The sequence below is a fragment of the Ptychodera flava genome, unplaced genomic scaffold (assembly GCF_041260155.1).
Source record: "Ptychodera flava strain L36383 unplaced genomic scaffold, AS_Pfla_20210202 Scaffold_57__1_contigs__length_852473_pilon, whole genome shotgun sequence".
NCBI classification, from domain to species: Eukaryota; Metazoa; Hemichordata; class Enteropneusta; family Ptychoderidae; genus Ptychodera; species Ptychodera flava.
In genome coordinates this window covers 726457-750430 of record NW_027248379.1, presented here as the reverse complement: position 1 = coordinate 750430, position 23974 = coordinate 726457, and the positions used below count along the sequence as shown (strand labels likewise).

General features: G+C 37.3%; 1 protein-coding gene across 3 annotated transcripts in view; it reads left to right on the top strand.

Annotated features, from left to right (window-relative positions):
- Positions 1-4987: 4987 nt before the first annotated feature.
- Positions 4988-23974, top strand: part of LOC139128522 (glycerol-3-phosphate dehydrogenase [NAD(+)], cytoplasmic-like) — a 30451-nt gene continuing 11464 nt past the window's right edge. For all 3 annotated transcript variants that reach the window (XM_070694290.1, XM_070694288.1, XM_070694289.1), the window contains exons 1-3: positions 4988-5192; positions 16825-17002; positions 19061-19201. In XM_070694290.1, the coding sequence (XP_070550391.1) occupies positions 5014-5192; positions 16825-17002; positions 19061-19201 (498 nt within the window). In that variant the 5' untranslated portion in view covers positions 4988-5013. The remainder of the gene's footprint in view (positions 5193-16824; positions 17003-19060; positions 19202-23974) is intronic.

Sequence of the window (23974 nt, the reverse complement as noted above, 5' to 3'; positions counted from 1 at the left end):
TAGTATGCCAAGTAGGCAGCGGGTACTGATATATTTTCTGTGCTTAGAGCGTAGGAGTCGTGCTTTGCTGGTCATAGTGAGGTCACAGTGAGGTCACAGTAAGGTAGGGGGAAATACAAGACATTGGCAGCGTTTAATGCAATGTTTTGTTCTCAGACTGTTCTGCACTTTCCAACGTGTGTTATTATGCAATTAAAATAATTAACCGACCGTTTTTTTATTCTCTTAAGTATTTATATTTTATTATAAATATGGTAGCATAGCATATATACGTGTACACACCATCTGTAGCTGCCATTTGTCAAAATCAGCTGATTGGCTGCCCCTGGAACATGTCGTACAGGTGTCATTCTGTGGAATGTGAGATCAAAGGACAAAGGCCATGGAATCATGTTATTTACAGCTACTGTGTAACCCGGCACGTACAATGGACAATAACAGGTTGCTAGGATACCAGTCAATCAACCTGTCAATTATTTCTTGTACCGATTTATCGATCCATAAATCCATAAATCAATTAAACTATTCCATTATCAATCTATTCTACGTTGTTAAAATAAAAGAAAAACTCCGATATGATTTCCACTTCTTGAGTTCGACCTCTTTATGGGCGCATATATCAGATATATCACGGTTTGTGTAACTGTTCATATATATCAGATATATCACGGTTTGTGTAACTGTTCATATATATCAGATATATCACGGTTTGTGTAACTGTTCATATATATCAGATATATCACGGTTTGTGTAACTGTTCATATATATCAGATATATCACGGTTTGTGTAACTCTTCATATATATCAGATATATCACGGTTTGTGTAACTCTTAATATATATCAGATATATCATGGTTTGTGTAACTGTTCATATATATCAGATATATCACGGTTTGTGTAACTCTTCATATATATCAGATATATCACGGTTTGTGTAACTGTTCATATATATCAGATATATCACGGTTTGTGTAACTGTTCATATATATCAGATATATCACGGTTTGTGTAACTCTTCATATATATCAGATATATCACGGTTTGTGTAACTGTTCATATATATCAGATATATCACGGTTTGTGTAACTGTTCATATATATCAGATATATCACGGTTTGTGTAACTGTTCATATATATCAGATATATCACGGTTTGTGTAACTGTTCATATATATCAGATATATCACGGTTTGTGTAACTGTTCATATATATCAGATATATCACGGTTTGTGTAACTCTTCATATATATCAGATATATCACGGTTTGTGTAACTGTTCATATATATCAGATATATCACGGTTTGTGTAACTGTTCATATATATCAGATATATCACGGTATGTGTAACTGTTCATATATATCAGATATATCACGGTTTGTGTAACTGTTCATATATATCAGATATATCACGGTTTGTGTAACTGTTCATATATATCAGATATATCACGGTTTGTGTAACTCTTCATATATATCAGATATATCACGGTTTGTGTAACTCTTCATATATATCAGATATATCACGGTTTGTGTAACTCTTCATATATATAAGCCGATGTGTGGCGTTCCTGTACGGCATTACTGAGAGACCGAAATAAGGAATCGATCATATTGAACTTTCCGTGCAAACTATCCCATGATTCATCGTATCGACCTTCATCCAGCACCAGTAAGACTCGCAGCGCGTAATCGGAAACGAATTCCACACATTGTGATGGTTACCGTAGCTTGTTTGACAAGACGTAAGTTTTTCGGAAGAAATACAAGACCGTAATGATTATGAGTTACAATAGAGACAATTGTTGTTATTTTCTTTATTACTGTACTGTTGATAATTTATTTGGTCTTACCTAGGTCAATATTTTACTTGGTGTTAATACCTTGGTCCGTATTGACACGCTCTAATTAGATTGCAACACATTCTAACACTGTTACGTCACAAAGCAAGGACTGATCACTTCGTCAAACACTGTCCTCAATGAAAGTGTTACACAGAATGGCGAGTGTTTATTCTGTTGGGCGTTTTCGAGCGTTTTTTGTTGATTTTTATCGTTTAATTTAAAATGAATAGTTATCTCAATGCCCTAGTACGAAGTTAATCGAATCTCCAATAAAAGTTTGTAGGACCAGCTGCAACGTGCCAAGACATGATAAAATGAATTCCAACGACCAATAGATTCACATCTGTCGAGAGTGAAATAATTTAAGCAAATATCAACATTTCTCCTTCAAGACTCAAGCTGATGTCAATAAATTGTATATTGCGGAGCGTTGTTTGAAGTCTAGGATGACGTCATATTCAAAAGACTGTCTCACTGGATTTGAAATTTGTCCTGATGATAGCCCACGATGTCGTTCGGACACGGTCAAAAAGTCATAGTCAGACAAAGCACGGTATACTTGAGCCAACGTAAATAATCATCCAATGCGGTATATTTGTAACTTACACCTGTTCTTGCTTTGAAAGATTTATCAATATATCCTTGAAGTTAATTGTTTTTAATCTGACGCATTGATGAAACACGTGATCTCATGCTGACAACAGCAGATCACGTGACAGTACACCAACACCCGACGACTGTTTTTGCTATCAATGCTACACACTATTCTTTTTCAAGCGTTTTCATTCAGCCAATGTGAAAGTTAATAGCTTTGACCTTCTGAAACATTAATCATTTTTTCCTCATTGATATCACTCATCAACGAAGTGACACTCACCTGTTTGTTTGTTTGTTTTCTCAGAACAAGAACTGAAGAAAAAACATCATTTGGACTTTATGAAGAAAGTACACAGACACTATTCTAAACAACTCAATGCATGTTTGGTGTCGCTCAGCAAATTTGACAAGGCTATCAAATACTTCATCAGAGCACTCAAGTCACTGCCTTTACAAGACGATGAGAAGATTACATCACTGAAATTACTGGAGGAAAGAATAAATAAATGCACTGACGATCCCAAGGAGTCAAATAGTCATATTATCATCGATGCTTTCTTCCAAAATATCAAGAATTTTCGAACATTTCGGCAACAAGTAAAATGAATATTTATATGACAATGAAAAATTATCCAGAATCTATGAAGACAGCCCTACAGAAACGAACCATGGGGGAACTGGAGGTGATGATGAACACATGGTCAACTTTGACCTCGGTGACCTTTGACATTTCCAATTTAGATCACAGCAGTGTGGATGATCATTTAAAATATTTCGAAGACGAACAAGAAATGAACATGTATCGCGGAATTTTAAGTGTTCTGCCAAAACTAGCCGACATGGCCAACAGGATCGATTTCCTGTTGATAAAATATCAGATGTAATATTTGACCTGTAAGGCTGTATCGGCACTCTCTTACCTGGAAATGCGAATGTCATGTCTGGTTTAATGAATGGAGTTGACGTTGACGATTTCAAGTTTGCTATTTCAAAACACAAAAGCAACTGTATATTCCGTACAAAACTGCAATTGTGTGTTCCAACATACAGACCATGTAATATTTCATCTTAAAGCAGTACCAGCGCAGTCTGCAGCAAATAAATTCGGTGCACTCGGCGAAATATGCCTTATTGTCGAATTAGTCTTTTTTAATTTGCAGTATTATGAATACATTATGATGGACAGTACCAAACAGTGAAGGACAGTACCAAACGGTGATATGCAGAGTACAGTGATGGGCAGTACCAAACAGTGATGCACAGTACCACACAGTGATGCACAGTACCAAACAGTGATGGACAGTACTAAACATAATGATGGTTATGATAATTACAATGATGATGTGTACATTATATACTGACAGCATAAACATACGACTTTACTTTTCGGATATTATTCGGAAACCATATTGAAGGAAATAACAGAAATCTGTATTCAGATAAGCAAAAGACCTTTCCAAACACTAGCATACTCAACGGGGTAGGATTTTAGCACACGAAAATAATACAAACATATTATTTTATATAAAAAACGCAATGTTCTTTAAACAATATCTTATCTTTTAGAAGACGAAACTTTGTTGTTGACGATTGGAAATAAAAACCTAGAAAACAAGTACCTTCTTTCACTGTTGGTGTTAAATTAGTTATAGTCTGAGTATCATAGAAACTGACAGGTACAAGATTTTATAACAAAACCTACACTGGTATGAAATTTGTTTGACATATTAGTGAATAAAGCACCTCGAGAGTGACAGTGAAATCTGTTGCAAGGCAGTAAAGATGATTATAAATAGAGGACAGAAGTGCCCAGCAGGCTGTACCATTATTTTTAGGGGTGGCCGACAGTTGTAAGGGGCTGAATACGTGTGATAATGGAAGGGTAGGACTGGCAGTAGTGCGGTTATGGCAGAAGTTGTTTTAATCATGGAGCTACCAAGCTCAATGTTTTAATTGTATATCGCTTTTTGGAGGATTGAAAAAAGGTCATAGGTCAGTCTGTTTCTTTCCAATTACTGCAAGAATACCACTATCACTGAAGGCAAAGTGACCAGTGACCATCTATTGAAAAATTTGCCATATTTATTTCTGAAAATGTGAAAGACATTCACTCCATGCAATTTTTTTGTCTTGTAATGTCTTTTGTCGTTTTGCAGCCACTTAACACATTCTACAACAACCTTTTTAGTCAGCAGAAACCCTTTTTGCCGGAAATAATACCTACTCGTTTTAGCACCCTCCTTTACACATTCTATTACAGCAGCACTTGTCAGTATAGTTGAACTTAGTCGAGTAATTTCACAGTACGTAGTTAAACTAAAACAAACGCATCTGTACAATGTGCATTGTCAAGAAAGTTCTAACGACTTTAAACGAGTTATTTGCGACTTTTTTGGATATTCCTGTTTCTCTTCTCGAGATCGAATGGATTACTTCATATGTAGCAACGATACTTTCAACTTACACGTGAAAACAAAAGAATAAATTTTCTGTAACTCCTGAGCAACATTCGTTCATCGTACTCTCGCCGTGTCTCGCAACTGACGAGAAGACGAGGGGGGTCATAGGTTATCGGCAGTATGCATTATTTGCATCGCTTCGTTACGATTCGCCATCATCTGGCGAATATCTCTGCGAGGATCACTCATCGAATAACGGAGCAACCTTTAAATAGATTTACTACAAACTCATCTGTGATCCGGAGGTATACGATAATGTCTTCCCCGTCGAAAGTATGCATTGTCGGGTCGGGAAATTGGTAAGTATTAGAAACTGTTGTAAAACCAGAAAGACATTATAATATTATAGTTAATCGAGGTGCTGTCAAGCGTCCCAGTTGTGAGGTTCCTAAACGGAGCTGCGCTTCTTTGTCCAAGCGTTGAATTTGAAAAGGGAATATAGCACGTCCTTGAAATTGCTGAATAACCCATCAGTTACCTAATTGCTCGTAACTAGAACAATGTAGTATGCCATCGGGACGTATCAGTGTATTTCAGCAAATGGAGACGTAGAATTCGACGATGACGAGAGTTGGTGATATTACATGTGAATTGGATCTGCCATTGTATAAACTGCAGACAGTAGTTTATACAGCCACGTGTCACCGTGCATGTACGGGACCTCATCTATCATGTGAAATGGTCAAAATTTGACGTGACATTTGACGCCTGGTCAGAGATCACACGATCGCAATGGAACAATGAATTTATATCAGTACAATTTAACTAATAAATAATAATGACAGACCCTGACCTGCATTTACCACTGGGTACATGAATTCTGATCGGCGAGTTGAGTCCTCGCCTTCTAGCCTAGATTCCTTTTCCGTCCGCTTGCCTCCGTACCTCCGTCCCCACGGAGGCAAGCGGACGGAAAAGGAATCTAGGCTATCGCCTCAGATATGTAATAAAAATACAGTATTACATGTATTGGATGTATACCAGTGTAAAGTTTGTAATATAATATTTCACAACAAATCAAACTTCGTCATATCAAAATAAAGTGTCAATTATGTCATAGTTTGGAATTATCAATTGAATTGCTTTGATAGAGTCGTTTCAAATGTCAGAATTGTCAGATACTTTTTTAATTGCCCCATTGGATTTATCAACTATGGTTATTTTAGCATGCTTGTTACTGGTAGTAGGTCTACCATGATCATTGCAACTGACCTCTGACCTTATTGTGGGGCTGAGTCAATGAACTAACTCAGAGTAACATTGGAAATGTAATTTCCCTGTTCACAGTTGATGGGGTTGTTGATAAAATATTTTCAAGATACTATTTTTGTCTTGCAGACACTGTAGTTGGCCGATTAAATCCAACTATTATATGACTCCAACTATTACATTTACATCAATTCACATTACAAGCCTGCCAGTTGATCTGAAGATTCACTTCATATCACAATACAGGATCATAATGTATTGTCTCCCAGATTGCATATGCCCTGCCATGGAGCTAGAAACAGAGCTCCATGGCCTACAAACCGGTAGTACACAGTAAAAATGTTCATTAAGAAGTGTTCAGTGCTGATTACTTTCAGCTTGTCCTGTAACTTTCCATTGTCAAGTCAAATGCTGATAAATTACATTCAGTGTGACAGTTTTCGGACGACCTCAGTTTTCAGACATTTAGTGACATGCTGTTAGTTACACTCACTTCGCTCCGTATCGATAGCGTTTTACAGGTCGTGTGACCTCATATTAAAACAGGTGACACTGTTGTCCCGTTTTCGATAGCTTTTTGGTATAAGCTATCGAGTTCGCTACGAGTGGCGGTCACAAATTGTCGTCTGATACCGCGTCAGTGATACTGTCAACATACTGCCGTCAGGTCAAGTAACTGAAATTTGACTAAAGTCCTTATTTAGCATTGAATATTGAATGTGGGGGAGAATAATGATTTTGAAAATATTCTTCCATTGTTTTCTACGATTGCATGTAGTTTCAACGAAAACTGCGCAGTTGTTTCGAGAGAAAAAAGTACATTTAATGAACGTAAGAAGTGTACAAGTTTTCGGACAGACAATATTTAGCATGTGTAAACGTAGTAAGTGACTTACCGCGTAAAAGCTTGACAGGTAAATAATTCCATACGATGAAATATACTCGCTATTTTTATTAAATAATGCCTGTGCGATTTTAATACAAACAAAATATGCAATGGAAACAATTATAAGTAATACTCACTGAACAAACTTAGCGAAGTTAGCCACACCATACGATACAAGGTGCCGAAAGCAACACACACGGAGACAGCCCATGTCCGATATCTAAGCGCTATACACGTCGAAATATAGTTGAGTCGTCCATGGATTAAACATAACTAATTATCATGAAATATTCTTATATACAGTTTTCTAAACACATCGAAATTAAAAATCGGTGGTTTGAAGTTTCAAATTATCAATACTTAGCTCCTAATCACATTCCAAACACAACGTCCGATTTCTGGGATTGCAGTCCGATTACTACGCCATCGACATGGGGTCAAAACTTTGGCAACTTTGACCCCAAAATACCACTCCCGTCGTGTCAACTGAGTTTGAGGATAACCACAATAAAGTTTCGAAAGGTATGGTAATAAGATTTCGTATTGCTGGTCATTTACGAAACGACTTTGGGCGAAATTTACTACCCTGTCCGAAAAATGTCACACTGAGTGTACTTATGAACTGAATAGAACACCAAAATGCAAATTGATATGCAAATAAGGCCAAAATAAAAAATATGTGCTGTTCCGATTACCCGACCTACCCCAATTTTATCCTCCGACCCTAGACTTTTTTGAGCTTCATAAACCAGGAAGTAAGCATAACTATATGAAAAAACATGAAACGCATGAAATCACGCGATTTTATTTTATTTTAATAGTTTGATATTCAATTTGAGTGTGTTTCATGAGGAAATTATTTACTGATAGTTTGTTTGAACGCGTACAAAATGCACATTGAGGAATAAAAAAAAAATTGAAAAAAAAATTCCCTACCTACCTACCCTATTTTTGAAAACCATGTAATCGGAACAGCACATATTTTTATATTTGGCCTAATCAAACACTAGTTCTTTGAGACATAAGTATTATTATTATTATTAAGCATTTTTATAGCGCCATATATCCACTAATGAAGTGCTCAAAGGCGCTTTGACATAAGTAAAGAACTCACAAAATAATTTTAAACTCCAATATAAAAAAAAAGAAACACGAACAGCAAAATAAAACGTGGACAAAACAATAAAAAGCGTCAAACATTGGCTAGATTAAAATCCATAGACGTGTTTAAAAAGATGGGTCTTAAGCAATCGTCTAAAATGATCCAGGGAAGTGCACTGTTTGATGAAAATCGGCAGGTCATTCCATAATTTCGGTACAGCGTAGCTAAATGCGCGGTTACCAAATGAAGTGGTTGAAACTCTCGGTAACTTCAACATGCAACTATTCTCAGAGCGGAGACAACGAACCTGTCGGTATTTGGAAAGCAGATCACACATGTAAGGTGGTGCACTATTGTGAATTATGCGAAATGTATGCAACAAAATCTTGAATTCAATGCGCTTGTTGACCGGCAACCAGTGGAGCTCGCGAAGGACAGGAGTGACATGATTGAACTTCCTGGTTTGGTGATTAGGCGGGCAGAGGTATTCTGAACAAGTTGTAGCTTATAAATACTGTTTTGAGAGATTCCATAGAGGAGACTATTACATGTACTAGCAGTGAGTGCAGGCACTTTGTTTGAGCATGGAGGTAGAAAGATACCTCCATGGTTTGAGATAATACTGCATGTATATTATGTTGTACAGTTCAAGCTCAAGGTTAGTTATATCATAGGGCCTCGCACAAAAATCCGTCCCCAGGGATAGGGATGGGGGTACTAGGGTGTCTAAGCACAAGGATCTTATTGCTATGTTTTTTCTTTATTTTAATACGTTTGACTATGATATGTATCCCAAACGCATAGTGGATAGAGGTGTACAATGTAGCCATTGAAGAAAAAATAAAAAATGTCAGATTTTTAAACCCTAACAACTTATTTATATTTTTTTATATTTTCTACAAAATTAGTTTCATATGAAAGACTATTATCTCAGCTTTCTGTTGATATGAGTGGTTATTATGTTAACGAAATGAAAATTCAAGAAAATTAACTTCAATCCACGTGATCACGCACGTACGCGTGCGGGACGGCAAACTGAACGCACTCTACAAAATCACGGATTGCAACGATGTTCTGTATCTCCCTTCGCGCTCGGTGTTGGATTGGCAAATAGCGTTGTCAATACGATTACCATGTTCACAGAATTCAGAGCTGCCGATTCGTGTGTTTTTTTTTCCTTTCAACACTGACGATTTCATGGCTAAAAATCGATTCAAAATTTCAAAGTGTTCGCAAATCGTCCACAATTTACTATATCCGAGGGAAAAAATATATTTAAAAAGCTCATGAAGTGATCTTTTCGATTATGAACTTCGTTTTTTACAAACTACGATCAACACGCAGCGCCGTTGCCGAATAAGGTGCTATGTATGTGAGACTATTTGAGTCAAAGATGGCGGAAACCAGCAGCGGGGCGAGTGAACGCGATCGCCATTGCGAGTCACCGTCTAAAATGGGTCTGTTAACGACACTGTTTTCTGAAATAAGTGAGTATTTTACGAAATAAAGAGTTTCGAAGATATGTTATGGTATTTTTCTGTGATAATTTCTGATTTACGAGCGCTAATGTGAAACGATTTTTTACCTCCGTGAGATCTGTGTGTATGTTGTCATGCCGTCATGGATTAATTGGCTATGTTGTTGGCCGATCTGAGTTGAGCGAGCTCGAGTACCGGCGAGCATTGATACAATAGTAAGTTGAATATCATCCGGAAAAAAATTAGAAATGATGCCAAGACGTAGTGTGAGCTATCTTTAACTCTATTTATCGACTCTTTCTACAAATGCGTGATTTTCATCGGATATATGTTATCTCTGACATATCAAAGATGGCGTTCATCGCTCAACTTGACAACAGAATCACTGTGACAATGCAATGGCCAAAAGTGCAATCATATTTTCACTGACTTTTTGAAGACATCAGTCAATATTTTGAGAATAGAGAAAAAAATAGTGAAAGCTTGGAAGTTTAAATTGATTTCCCCATGTTACAAAAAATTAATTTTGAAAGTATAATTATTAAACTATTCGAGACATGGACATCCTGGACATACTTGTGAAAGATTATTACCAAATCAGATTAATTAAACATGCATTTGATATTTTAGAAACTGATACAAAATATGGATCGTGAAACCAGAACTCTTGTAATGGAATGACTGGAGTAGCTGTGTGCTCCCACTCCCTCTACACTTCTTTGAAGTTGGCCTCTGTATTGACAGTTTCTGTCTTGTTGAAATTTTAAAAAAAATTTTGGAAAAATGTTTGCTGTTATGGGTGACCGATCTAGCGTTAATAAATCCTTTAATAAGCTTTTAGCTGAATACAAAACTCAGTATTTTGGGACAGAAATGGACACCCACTTTTTATTCTGCAATGCCCATTTCCTTCTTGGTCTTAGCACAGCTGTTGAATCGAAATTGAAGGAAATTGAAAGAGACCTTGCATCAGAGCTTGGTCATGGTTTAGGTCGTGATGCCTCAACGAAATTCCAACGATTTAAATCTGCCTCTGGCTCTGCAACTTGTCGGTTTGTTAGGACTGGTTGTGATGTGCTTGGACCAAGAGGAGATGAGAAAAATGGCTGCAGAATGAAGTGGGTGTCCTTTCTGGATGAAAACTTGAAAAAGAAGTCATACATAACCAGTTTCAGAATGAATCGCTTTAATAATTTCTTTCAAGGGGCTGGTAGTTTAGCCCACCATGCTGCTGATATATCAGACTTTCTCACAAATTATTTTGAGTCTATGAATATGAAACTGGAAAGTGTGCTACTTGACTGTAACTGTCAACAGCTAATTTCATTGACAAGAGCCCTGGGGATCCTGTACTATAAGGTGACTGGTCCATTTTGGTCAATGTTACAAAGTGATGTTGAATATGTTGACCAGTATATCTATATTCAAGCAATGCTTGAAAAGTTTCAAGAATGGGAAACAGATTCAACATCACTGATGGCAAGAGACCAAAATGGAGTGTTCAGTGACAGATACAATCCCCGTAGGGATGAAGTGTATGACAGTTTGTTCTCAGATGATTTGATTACTTCACCATTGACTAAAAGTACACTGGAAAAACTGATGACATCATTTATTGTAGTCACAAAACGACAACTCATAGATTTCCTCCCTGGGGGAAAGTACAGTTCGGAACCCACCCAGGAACTCAGAGAAATGCCATGAAACATTGTAGATTAACAAATCTAGTTAGCGAGTACGAGTTTGGTGACTTGGATTTTGGCATGTTTAAAAGACGACATGCATCACTATTTTATCATTCAAGCATACAAATGTTGAAGACAAATCACACCATCTCAGAGTGGTTGTTTGCAAAAGTTTCGATGAACAACAACATTTGTTAAAGTTTGCTCGCTCAAAAGCTGTGGCTATGCGCCAAAAGTATAAGATGATTGAAAAAAATGTGAAAATTAAAACACAGAAAGATTAGAGGAGACTCGAAAAAAAAAGCAAGAGAAAGAAGCAGCAAAAGCAGCTGGTCTACAAAACATAACTGAAAGTGTATTTAGTCATGGTGGGCCGTGCAAGAATGCAAGTGATGTTGCCAGGGTTTTGTCAAGGGTCAAATCAAAAACACAACAAATCAGTGTTCTGAAAAATGAAATTAGATACATTACGAAAGTGATGGGTAAGAAAGATGACAGGCTAATAATGGGAAGAAAGTCCTTTGATTGTCTCAAAACAGATTTTATTTCATATTTAAATTCCAATCCTTCTGCAGTTGCAGAATCTGGTTTAGTGCTACAGTCTGACAGTCGGCCTGAGAGTAGAAAACGAAAGCATGATCAGATTTCCAATTCAGATTCTGAATCGGAGCTTGCTTACTGTTCATCTGATGAGTTTTCTGATGATGAGGAAACTGAATGGAACTTTCAGTATGAATTTACACGTCAAGGTGGCCTGTAGCAGTAGCTTATGATCAAGGATACTTTATTGGTGAAGTTGTTGAGGCCAAATCTGGAGAGGTAGCTACAGTCCAATTCATGACAGCTGGGTATAGAAATACCTTTAAGTGGCCTTCTGTTGTGGATATTGATGAGTATGTAGAATCAAAATTTGTTTTTCATGCGAATTTAGTATTATTGCAAAAGGTAGATGTTGTGTAGTGCCAGAGTTAGATGTAATAGAAAAAAGGTACAGTTTGTACCAGAAACTTTTCATGACTTGAGCAGCTATCTTTGAATCATCTCTTTACTTGATGAAAATGAATAACAGAAAATAAAAGCTGGTACTTACCTTACACATACCCTTTCTTTTTGCTTATTTTGCAATTTTTAATGTAGTCTTTGATATAAAGTCATTTTAAAGAATACTTCTGAAAATTTGTTGTCCAAAATTAGCTATTTTGACATAGTCATCACAATCTTGGAATTTCGGTCTTTTTAGCAGTTTAATCAAAAGTTGAGAACACATGGTAGCATATTTCAAACTAATAAAGGTAAACTTACTAGTTATTTGCAAAGAACAAGCAAAATTAAATACACCCTGAAAGTTTCATGTAATTTGCATTAACGGTTTTGATTTTGTATGAGATTGAAATTGTGGAATTTTCGGTGATTTCGGCAAATTTTATCACTCTGTAAAATTGGCTAAATTTGCATTTTTAGGCCAATTTTTCTCCAAGTTACAGTTTTCTGAAGTACACAGAAAAAAATAGGCATTAAAAGGGCATCATTTAGTAACAGTACAAGTATTTTAAGACCCCTAACCTTGAAAGTTTTATTTTTTGAGCTTTGTGAAAATGCCCGGATGGCCATTTTGGATAATTTACGACCCCTGGAAAATGGGGTTTTCTCAAACTTTGTCAATGAATTGTGCTAAAACTCCACTTCTCATATGCTTTTTACCTTCCAAATGTCATTTTGTAGGTTGTTTCTCACTGGAAACTGGATAAATAAATTGCTTTAGGTAAATTTTTAAAATTCTAGGAAGCCTTGAAAATGCCAATTTTCAAAATTTTGACTAGGTCATTTATCCGAAAGGTCAAATGAAGGTCAAATCTCGCTTAATCTTTGGATAATTTTAAAAAATAGGGTATCATTTTTCATCAAATTTTATGTACTTTTCTGTGAAACTAACAAAAATATGTGATAACAAAGTCAAAAAATTTCCTTGGGATACCTACTATCATGTGACCACCAACCTTTCTTTGCATCTTTGGTGTCTTTGTGTTATTTTAGCACTGGTTTTGTAACGATTTCTTTTCCTCCTTCGCCGTGCAACGTATTTGTCCTTTGACAATCTTAAGCAAAGTTTTGTCACTGTGTTGCGTCTATTATCTGACCAGTTTGATTGCCTAATTCGCCAAGCAAGCAAGGTAGTAATTTAGTCTATTATCTGATGAGTTTGAGTGCCTAATTCGCTAAAGTACCAAGGTAATTACTAATCTGTGGATGCTGTCACCAGATTATCACCGCTAATATAAGACAAAGACACCAAAGCTGCAAAGAAAGGTTGGTAGTATAAATCATATATCATAGTCAAACGCATTAAAATAAAATAAACCATAGCAATATGAACCTTGTGCTTAGACACCCCTACCCCATCCCTATCCCTGGGGCCAGATTTTTGTGCAAGGCCCTATGGTTATATAGTCCTTGGTGAACAGTTGTCAACCATATCTGCCATTGCAAAGATGACAATGTTTGTAACAGATGAACAAATACAAACTGATCATTGTTGTGTCTATGTTGCATTATCATGGAATACTTCATGAATAAATTATCATTTGTAATTGTTACATCAAGTACTTCAATATCATTTTCCATGAAAAGTCAATTTCAGCAATCAGTGCTTACATACCATGTCTGATGTATGCTGTGACTGTCATACAGAATACCTTGCTGGTTGTTTTCTTGTCTGAGCAAGTGATAGAGGTTATGTACAGATAGAAATTTAACCTGTAACAACCAACACGCTCTGTGTGTACACGTAAATTTGGAAGCACATGAACATTTACTGGTTGTTGATCCTATTGTGTTGGTGTACACATAATTAGCATACATTATAAATCTTGTGTCAGAGTTGTTCAAAGATGACATTAACAGGTCGGCTATCAGTTGACCTCTGACCTCAGTCCAAATTAAATTACAAGAAGATGTATCAGACAAATGTCAAGCAAAATTGTATACATCATATCAAAATGAGGCTTGGTAACAAAATTAGGGTCAGTTCTGAGTTGGACTGTGACAATGGTTTCATGTCAATCCTGGTCCAACAACCTGCTACAGATTTCACTGAGTAATTTGTGATATTGGTGATTTGTCATCTTCATTAAATCTACAATTGCTGAATTAATGAAGGCCTGTGAGTTTTTGAAACTGACTTACCAGTGACTGCCAATGTCACCGTAATTTACCATTATCATCTGTAAATTACAGAATTCACTTCAGTAACAATATGTGATCAGTAGCACACATGTAGATGTACCAGCCTACACTGTCTGTGTAGTCAGATCAACACATGTAGATGTACCAGCCTACACTGTCTGTGTAGTCAGATCCACACATGTAGATGTACCAGCCTACACTGTCTGTGTAGTCAGATCCACACATGTAGATGTACCAGCCTACACTGTCTGTTTAGTCAGATCCACACATGTAGATGTACCAGCCTACACTGTCTGTTTAGTCAGATCCACACATGTAGATGTACCAGCCTACACTGTCTGTGTAGTCAGATCCACACATGTAGATGTACCAGCCTACACTGTCTGTGTAGTCAGATCCACACATGTAGATGTACCAGCCTACACTGTCTGTGTAGTCAGATCCACACATGTAGATGTACCAGCCTACACTGTCTGTTTAGTCAGATCCACACATGTAGATGTACCAGCCTACACTGTCTGTTTAGTCAGATCCACACATGTAGATGTACCAGCCTACACTGTCTGTGTAGTCAGATCCACACATGTAGATGTACCAGCCTACACTGTCTGTTTAGTCAGATCCACACATGTAGATGTACCAGCCTACACTGTCTGTTTAGTCAGATCCACACATGTAGATGTACCAGCCTACACTGTCTGTTTAGTCAGATCCACACATGTAGATGTACCAGCCTACACTGTCTGTTTAGTCAGATCCACACATGTAGATGTACCAGCCTACACTGTCTGTGTAGTCAGATCCACACATGTAGATGTACCAGCCTACACTGTCTGTGTAGTCAGATCCACACATGTAGATGTACCAGCCTACACTGTCTGTTTAGTCAGATCCACACATGTAGATGTACCAGCCTACACTGTCTGTTTAGTCAGATCCACACATGTAGATGTACCAGCCTACACTGTCTATGTAGTCAGATCCACACATGTAGATGTACCAGCCTACACTGTCTGTGTAGTCAGATCCACACATGTAGATGTACCAGCCTACACTGTCTGTTTAGTCAGATCCACACATGTAGATGTACCAGCCTACACTGTCTGTTAGTCAGATCCACACATGTAGATGTACCAGCCTACACTGTCTATGTAGTCAGATCCACACATGTAGATGTACCAGCCTACACTGTCTGTTAGTCAGATCCACACATGTAGATGTACCAGCCTACACTGTCTGTTTAGTCAGATCCACACATGTAGATGTACCAGCCTACACTGTCTGTTTAGTCAGATCCACACATGTAGATGTACCAGCCTACACTGTCTGTGTAGTCAGATCCACACATGTAGATGTACCAGCCTACACTGTCTGTGTAGTCAGATCCACACATGTAGATGTACCAGCCTACACTGTCTGTGTAGTCAGATCCACACATGTAGATGTACCAGCCTACACTGTCTGTGTAGTCAGATCCACACATGTAGATGTACCAGCCTACACTGTCTGTGTAGTCAGATCCACACATGTAGATGTACCAGCCTACACTGTCTGTGTAGTCAGATCCACACATGTAGATGTACCAGCCTACACTGTCTGTTTAGTCAGATCCACACATGTAGATGTACCAGCCTACACTGTCTGTGTAGTCAGATCCACACATGTAGATGTACCAGCCTACACTGTCTGTGTAGTCATAATCTGAAAGTTTTCTTTACACATCTGTTTGCAGCCTTTGCTGGTACAGAGCGTTACCTTGGGCTTTTTACAGAACCAACTCAGCGTTTGACAAATGAGTAAATCATATTGCCTGTGCAACATCAGATTACTGGTTTATTGTGACAGGTGTGCATAGTTTGTATGCAAATGAGATTTACAATTACATTCTATACAATGTTGTAGTAACAAATATTGAGGCCATTTGTCAGTGAAGGCATTATTCAAAAAAAACAGTTTGTACGTAAAATGAAAAGCCAAGCTCTTTGATTTAATAGTTGACAATGAAGCGGTAAAGTTTAATGCCTTTTATTCTTCAAATAATTTTAATGTATCAGGGCATTGAAACAGAATGTAAAATGTTGCATGAAAAAATTGTACTTCCCATGATGCATTTGACATTGCAGTGAACCTCATATGAGTGAAACCAGTACAGTAACATTCAGATAATGATTGTATGAGTTGTCTTGACAACCAATTTGAGTTTGGCGGTGGGACTACATATTCAGTTGAATGGCTGACATCGTGGCGCCCTCTACCAGGGATCTAAAGAGAGGATATCCAGAGACTAATCTTTCTTGGCTAAACTCTGTGAAGTGAATGAATTTCTACTGTTCTGTTATTTCTGTTGTTATACTGTGATGACTCAATTTATACTGTTCCAATTCACAGGGGATCAGCAATCGCGAGGATTGTGGGAAACAACGTCATAAATAATTCCAAATTTCAAGATCGTGTTGACATGTGGGTTTTTGAAGAAACTGTAAATGGGAAAAAGTTGACAGAAATCATAAACACAGAGCATGAAAATGTGAAATATCTTCCTGGTTATAAAATTCCAGAAAATGTGGTAAGTATGTACATTGTACTGTTGGTATACAGATATGAACTGCTGATATGAGTTATTTATATATTATAATATTATGATAAATGATTACCTAAGCAGTAAAGCACACCCAGTGATGTTATATCACCAGATTTTGACCAGTTCAGGACGCAGTGACAAGTGCATATAAAAGTGAACTGGTCAAAACCGAGTGGTGTACTGTAGCAATACTGTTATGCTATAATAGCAATAAATCACACCCAGCGATGGTATACCATTCGGTTTTGACCAGTTCACTTCATATAATCACCTGCTACTGTTCGCGCATATATGTTATAAAATGGTCAATGATAACTTTCACCAAGCTAAGGTGGATGCACCAAGCCAAGGAGCTTTACTCCTTAGCATGTGCAGTTTACTTGTTGTCGAGTACCCGCCATTTTTGGATCAGATATGTTAACAGTCTGAGTGGACCATTCAGTTCTGAAGTTCTAATAAAGTTGTCAGTCAAAATCTTGTGGTATACCATTGCTGTGTGTCTTGTTGTGATGATTAAGTCAAAGCAAGTACAATCAATCAATCCATTCATCAATTAATCAATCAATCACTGTACTTGCCTCGTAATTACAACACAACACTCACAATAATGGTACAAAACAATCACAGTCAATACAACAACAGTCAATGCATCAACAGTCAATGCAACAACAGTCAATGCATCAACAGTCAATGCATCAACAGTCAATGCATCAACAGTCAATGCATCAACAGTCAATGCATCAACAGTCAATGCATCAACAGTGAATGCATCAACAGTCAGTGCATCAACAGTCAGTGCACCAACAGTCAGTGCACCAACAGTCAATGCACCAACAGTCAATGCACCAACAGTCAGTGCACCAACAGTCAGTGCATCAACAGTCAATGCATCAACAGTCAATGCACCAACAGTCAATGCATCAACAGTCAATGCATCAACAGTCAATGCACCAACAGTCAATGCACCAACAGTCAATGCACCAACAGTCAATGCATCAACAGTCAATGCATCAACAGTCAATGCATCAACAGTCAATGCACCAACAGTCAATGCATCAACAGTCAATACATCAACAGTCAATGCATCAACAGTCAATGCATCAACAGTCAATGCATCAACAGTCAATGCACCAACAGTCAATGCACCAACAGTCAATGCATCAACAGTCAATGCATCAACAGTCAATGCATCAACAGTCAATACACCAACAGTCAATGCACCAACAGTCAATGCACCAACAGTCAATGCACCAACAGTCAATGCACCAACAGTCAATGCACCAACAGTCAATGCACCAACAGTCAATGCACCAACAGTCAATGCACCAACAGTCAATGCATCAACAGTCAATGCATCAACAGTCAATGCATCAACAGTCAATGCATCAACAGTCAATGCATCAACAGTCAATGCACCAACAGTCAATGCATCAACAGTCAATGCATCAACAGTCAATGCATCAACAGTCAATGCATCAACAGTCAATGCATCAACAGTCAATGCATCAACAGTCAATGCATCAACAGTCAATGCATCAACAGTCAATGCATCAACAGTCAATGCATCAACAGTCAATGCATCAACAGTCAGTGCATCAACAGTCAATGCATCAACAGTCAATACATCAACAGTCAATGCATCAACAGTCAATGCATCAACAGTCAATGCATCAACAGTCAATGCATCAACAGTCAATGCATCAACAGTCAATGCATCAACAGTCAATGCATCAACAGTCAATGCAACAATCATTGTCCTTTCTAGATCCAGCACAATTTAGCTGATTGTTCCACTGAGTAGAACTGTATACCAATTACTTGTCTAATAATGTCAATTCAAACCAAAGAACTAATGCAACACCATAGCTTTCTAAATTTCTTGTAGATATTGCTTAAAGCTGTTATGTCTTCAAATCCAACTGACTTCAGAATCACTTCAATGTTTCCATGTTGCACTATTGCCTTCAAGTTCAGTGCGTCCTACCAGGATATATGTGTGTGTAACTGCATTGAATTTGCTATCATCTTGAATTCTGTTTACAGGTTGCTGTACCAGACTTGAAGGAAGCAGCCAATGGCGCTGATATCCTAGTCTTTGTTGTACCACATCAGTTTGTAACAGGGATTTGTGATCAACTGAAAGACATCGTCAAACCAAACAGCATTGCTGTCTCACTTATTAAGGTACAGCACACCCTCTTTAATTCTCATTTCCAATAATCCATAGCAACCACAGATGATACTCTGTCATCGTCACATGTTTGTCATGTGATCATGTGTAAACACCACATGATCATCACCAATGCTGTAGCTATGGTTACGTTTTCTGTTTTCACATGTCATAATATGATACATTGGCAGCATTATTTTGCAGTTAATTTTTAAATGAACCCTTTTCCTGCCAAGTCCATATTTCACCACCAGGTCAAGGTGGTTAAAATTAATGAAACACAACATATTCCATATGATGTATTTTAACATAATACTGTACATTTGAAAGCTGTTGAAAACATAAATACTGTAAAGTTGATTTTTTTGACTAAAGATGCTATAACAGACCAAGCCAAGCGGGTGAAAACACATCACGTTTTCGCTCAATACTGCTTTTTACTGACTTTGATGTTGGGAAGTGATACTGTCTGGCAGGAAAAGGGTTAAAGAAATAGTTGTTAGCATTTTGTATCGCTCTTCAATGCAAATTTTCACAATGTTTTGAATTGATATTTTTAAGAATAACAAAGGGTATTCAAATTTATCCAGGTGCATTAAAGTCTCTGCAGGATTCTATCTTGTACAAAGACTTTGACTCTTTGGAGTTTATAGCTTTCATGTTTTGAGACATGGTTTTCCATTCATAGTCAACGAATTGTTGTCAGACATAAATGTATCTGTTGTCAGACTTACTCCACGTCATTAAATTCACAGTTTGTTTTGTACTATGAGCAAGAAAGACTGTTAGACTTTTTTGATTCATAGCAATGCTGTCCCTAGTCTATTAAGTTGGTCAGCGGTCTGCATGTTGTTGATCATCCATCCACAGCCACATGTCATCTGTTTGGAGTTATTCAGTGAAACTGATGTGTCAAATTCATCAACTTAACCCTTTCACCCCCAGTTCCCTGTATACAGGTCCAACTTTACCATAGAAAACAATGGATTTGGGACAAACCATGGTGGTGAAAGGGTTAATGCTTTAAAATTAGGTTTGTAGATCTTAGCAATGGCCTCTTTCAGATTTGTGCAAATTTTGTCTAACTCTAAATATTTGGAAGACAGGTATGGTGCAAATTTTGTTTAAGGAATCTATCTTCTAAAACCTTGTCTGATATCCTAAAATTGGGTTTGTAAGTTTGCTCAGGATGGCCAAATTCAGATGAACAGTTTGTGTGTTTTGGACATTTATTTTGTTATTCATACTTGGTGTTCCATACTTCAGTTTCAGTGGTTTCAGAAAATTTTGCAAAGTTCTTTCAATAAATTCTCAGAATTCTTGTCTCAATTAAAACTTTGTCTTGGTTCATCCATGTAAACCTTTTCATTATTGACCTTACTAAAAGGCCGTTATTCTAACTTACTGACCTTATTTGATCACTTTCATGGGTCTTTATTAATGCCTGACCTTTCACCATGTTCTTTATGAGGAGTCATTATTCCTTTTTATTGATCTCACCTAGAGTCATTATTTCACAATACTGACCTTTCATAATTACAATCTGCAGGTGCAGTCTGATATGGGATCTCCCAAACAAAGACAAAAATCAAAGAATCATGGGAAATTTAGAAACAGAAAGAATTACCAGATGACCAAGTTGAACAGTGTATGTGAAATTTAACACTGTCGTTTGTTATGTGCATTGATAATCTTGCTTCTTTCATCGATAATGTTTGTATTGGATTTACTGAATACTTTGGCTTTCTTGAAATGATTGTGTTGTGTTGCTGCTGTTCAAAATGATAGCCACTAACCGCCGTGCGTAGTGCTTGTCAAATGATCACTACTCAATCTGTAATTTCACATCACAGACATCAAGGACAGCTAGTCTCAATTCTTTTAACACAGAAACCAGTGAAGGTATTTTACACAATGCAAAATTACTTCTCCTGTGTATCATTCCTGGAAATAGGCGTTTTGAGATCAAAACGTTAATATCTGAAATGAAGTACAGTCACACCTGTCTTAGTGGTCACTCTCACTGAGCGGTCATCTCATTACAGTGGTCACTTTGTGGCTACCCTGAAACATTTTACATGTTAAAGCCCCTCTGAAGAACAGCTATCTCTCTTACAGTACCGGTATGTGATCAGTGGCCACAATGTGATCAGTGGCCACATAAAGTTGGTGCAATTTATTACAAAACTGTTTGTAATAGTCAGCATATCTGACTTTGAATGATCCTGTCAAAAAATACTAAAACTGGATTGCGAGAATTTTTTAATATTTTGACTGATTTTATATCTGCATCATAATTGTTTCAAATATTAAATGCATGTATCATGATTTTCAAGGGATATATGATATTGAATTTTGTTATTTTTGATAGATAATGTTATTTGTTTCTAATTCACCACTCAGCACACTAACTACAATGAAGGTAATGCCACACCCACCCTCTATAGAATGGCCACCTCTATATAGTAGTCACTTTTTCTTGGTCTCTTGTATGACCATTTTACACACAGGTTTGACTGTACTGGTAACAGCTGCAGACAGAATTATGATAGATTTGAAATCTTGTCAACAAAGCCATCAATAAACAAAGCAACAAATGCAGGAAAGTTGACCTTCATGTAGTTAATAAAATAGTAAAAAATGATATGATATTAAAATGTGGGTGCAAAAAAATACGAGTAAATTGGAATTTGAAAGTATAATTCTCATTGCATATAGCAATCACTGTGTGGCATCTAAGCTTAAAACTTCAAATTTTGTTCTTCATCAAGTGAAGCAGATTTATTGGAAATATATCAAGTCAAGGGGATAGATTGTCTTTCATGTATATTAATTAATTCAAGAAATAAATTATATTTCAGTTGTGTAGCGTAGGCAAGAAGAGTGCCCTTAATCCCATTGAGAAAAACAGAATTTCTCTTGTTCTGAATTATTTATGTCAAAGGGGAAGTGAAACCGTGAATATAGTCATTTTCTATTTCTGCTTTTGCATAATTTTGTGATCTCAGTTTATACTGTCAAATGGAATAATGTTTTGTTCACTAATAACCATTGTTAGCATTTCCCCTCATTTCCTTCACACACTGTCAGGAACTGTAGGCTAGTCAGATATTATCAGAAAATATCACTGCCCTCTGTAGCTGAAAGTGATGTCATTGTCTTGAAAACCTTTGATGGTACCAATGGTACACACCCAGGTTGTGGAGTTGCCTGCCTAGATTCTGTCTCTGGCTGTGCTGTGATTTAATGGATAAACTATTGCCTTTGTAACTGAGCCAGTCATTGCACTGCAGTAGAGAGCACAAATTTGAAAGTTATTTCAATATCACACAACTTGCCGAATTGCTTCAACCCTTGTTTTCAGTAACAGGGTAGGATATTATTGTTATTCAAATGTGGGGGTATATTTTGATTACTTGTTTTCCACAAGTATTTTGTAAAGAGTCTCCCTTGGCAAAGTCAGTAAATCACAAGGTATGAAGTCTGAATGTTCAAAGCATTCATGGAGTGGTAAGGTTGTCAAGGTAGTGGTAAGGTTGTCAAGGTAGTGGTAAGGTTGTCAAGGTAGTGGTAAGGTTGTCAAGGTAGTGGTAAGGTTGTCAAGGTAGTGGTAAGGTTGTCAAGGTAGTGGTAGGTTGTCAAGGTAGTGGCAAGGTTGTCAAGGTAGTGGTAAGGTTGTCAAGGTAGTGGTAAGGTTGTCAAGGTAGTGGTAAGGTTGTCAAGGTAGTGGTAAGGTTGTCAAGGTCAGTGGTAAGGTTGTCAAGGTAGTGGTAAGGTTGTCAAGGTAGTGGTAAGGTTGTCAAGGTAGTGGTAAGGTTGTCAAGGTAGTGGTAAGGTTGTCAAGGTAGTGGTAAGGTTGTCAAGGTAGTGGTAAGGTTGTCAAGGTAGTGGTAAGGTTGTCAAGGTCAGTGGTAAGGTTGTCAAGGTCAGTGGTAAGGTTGTCAAGGTAGTGGTAAGGTTGTCAAGGTCAGTGGTAAGGTTGTCAAGGTTAGTCGTAAGGTTGTCAAGGTAGTGGTAAGGTTGTCAAGGTAGTGGTAAGGTTGTCAAGGTAGTGGTAAGGTTGTCAAGGTCAGTAGTAAGGTTGTCAAGGTCAGTGGTGTTAGGATTGTTGATATCACATGATAGTAAGATTGTTGACAGCATCATGTTGTTTACATGAAGGTTATTGACATCTGTCAGGTCATACCTGTCATGTCCCGTAAAGCTCTTCTCATTTAGAAAATGTTTGAAGATTCTGTACACTGTGTGTATGATCTTACCCTGATTTATGTCAAATGAAGGATTGAAAGATTTTACAATAGTGTGACTGGAACAGTTGGATAAGGCCACAGTAATTAAATTCTTTGTTTTGCGTCCCCACCCGCCTAGGTTTTGAAGGTTTTCATGAAAAACACACACAGTGTATTTGAATAGGAAATTTTAGGACATTAACCGCTTTGCTTTTCTGAACTAAAATTTTGTTACAATTTTGTATTTGCTGCAATCAAATTACATTGTGTTAATTTTCTTGTGTGTGTTTTTCAGCCGCTTAGACGCGTACCTTTTCCCATTTAGAGTGGACGCAAAACAAAGAATTTAATTACTTTGGCCTAAGTGAAGTTGCAAGTAATTTTCCCTCTATGGATTTAGATGATGTTTTCATTTGGTCATTTTTAAAACTGACTTCACTATAACAATGGTTCTGGTGGTTGTATTGGTTTGTGTGTAGTGCTATTATGATGAACAGACTAATTTATTGTTAGCGGTGCCTAAGTGTCATATAATTCTGGATAAAATAACTTTTTAGA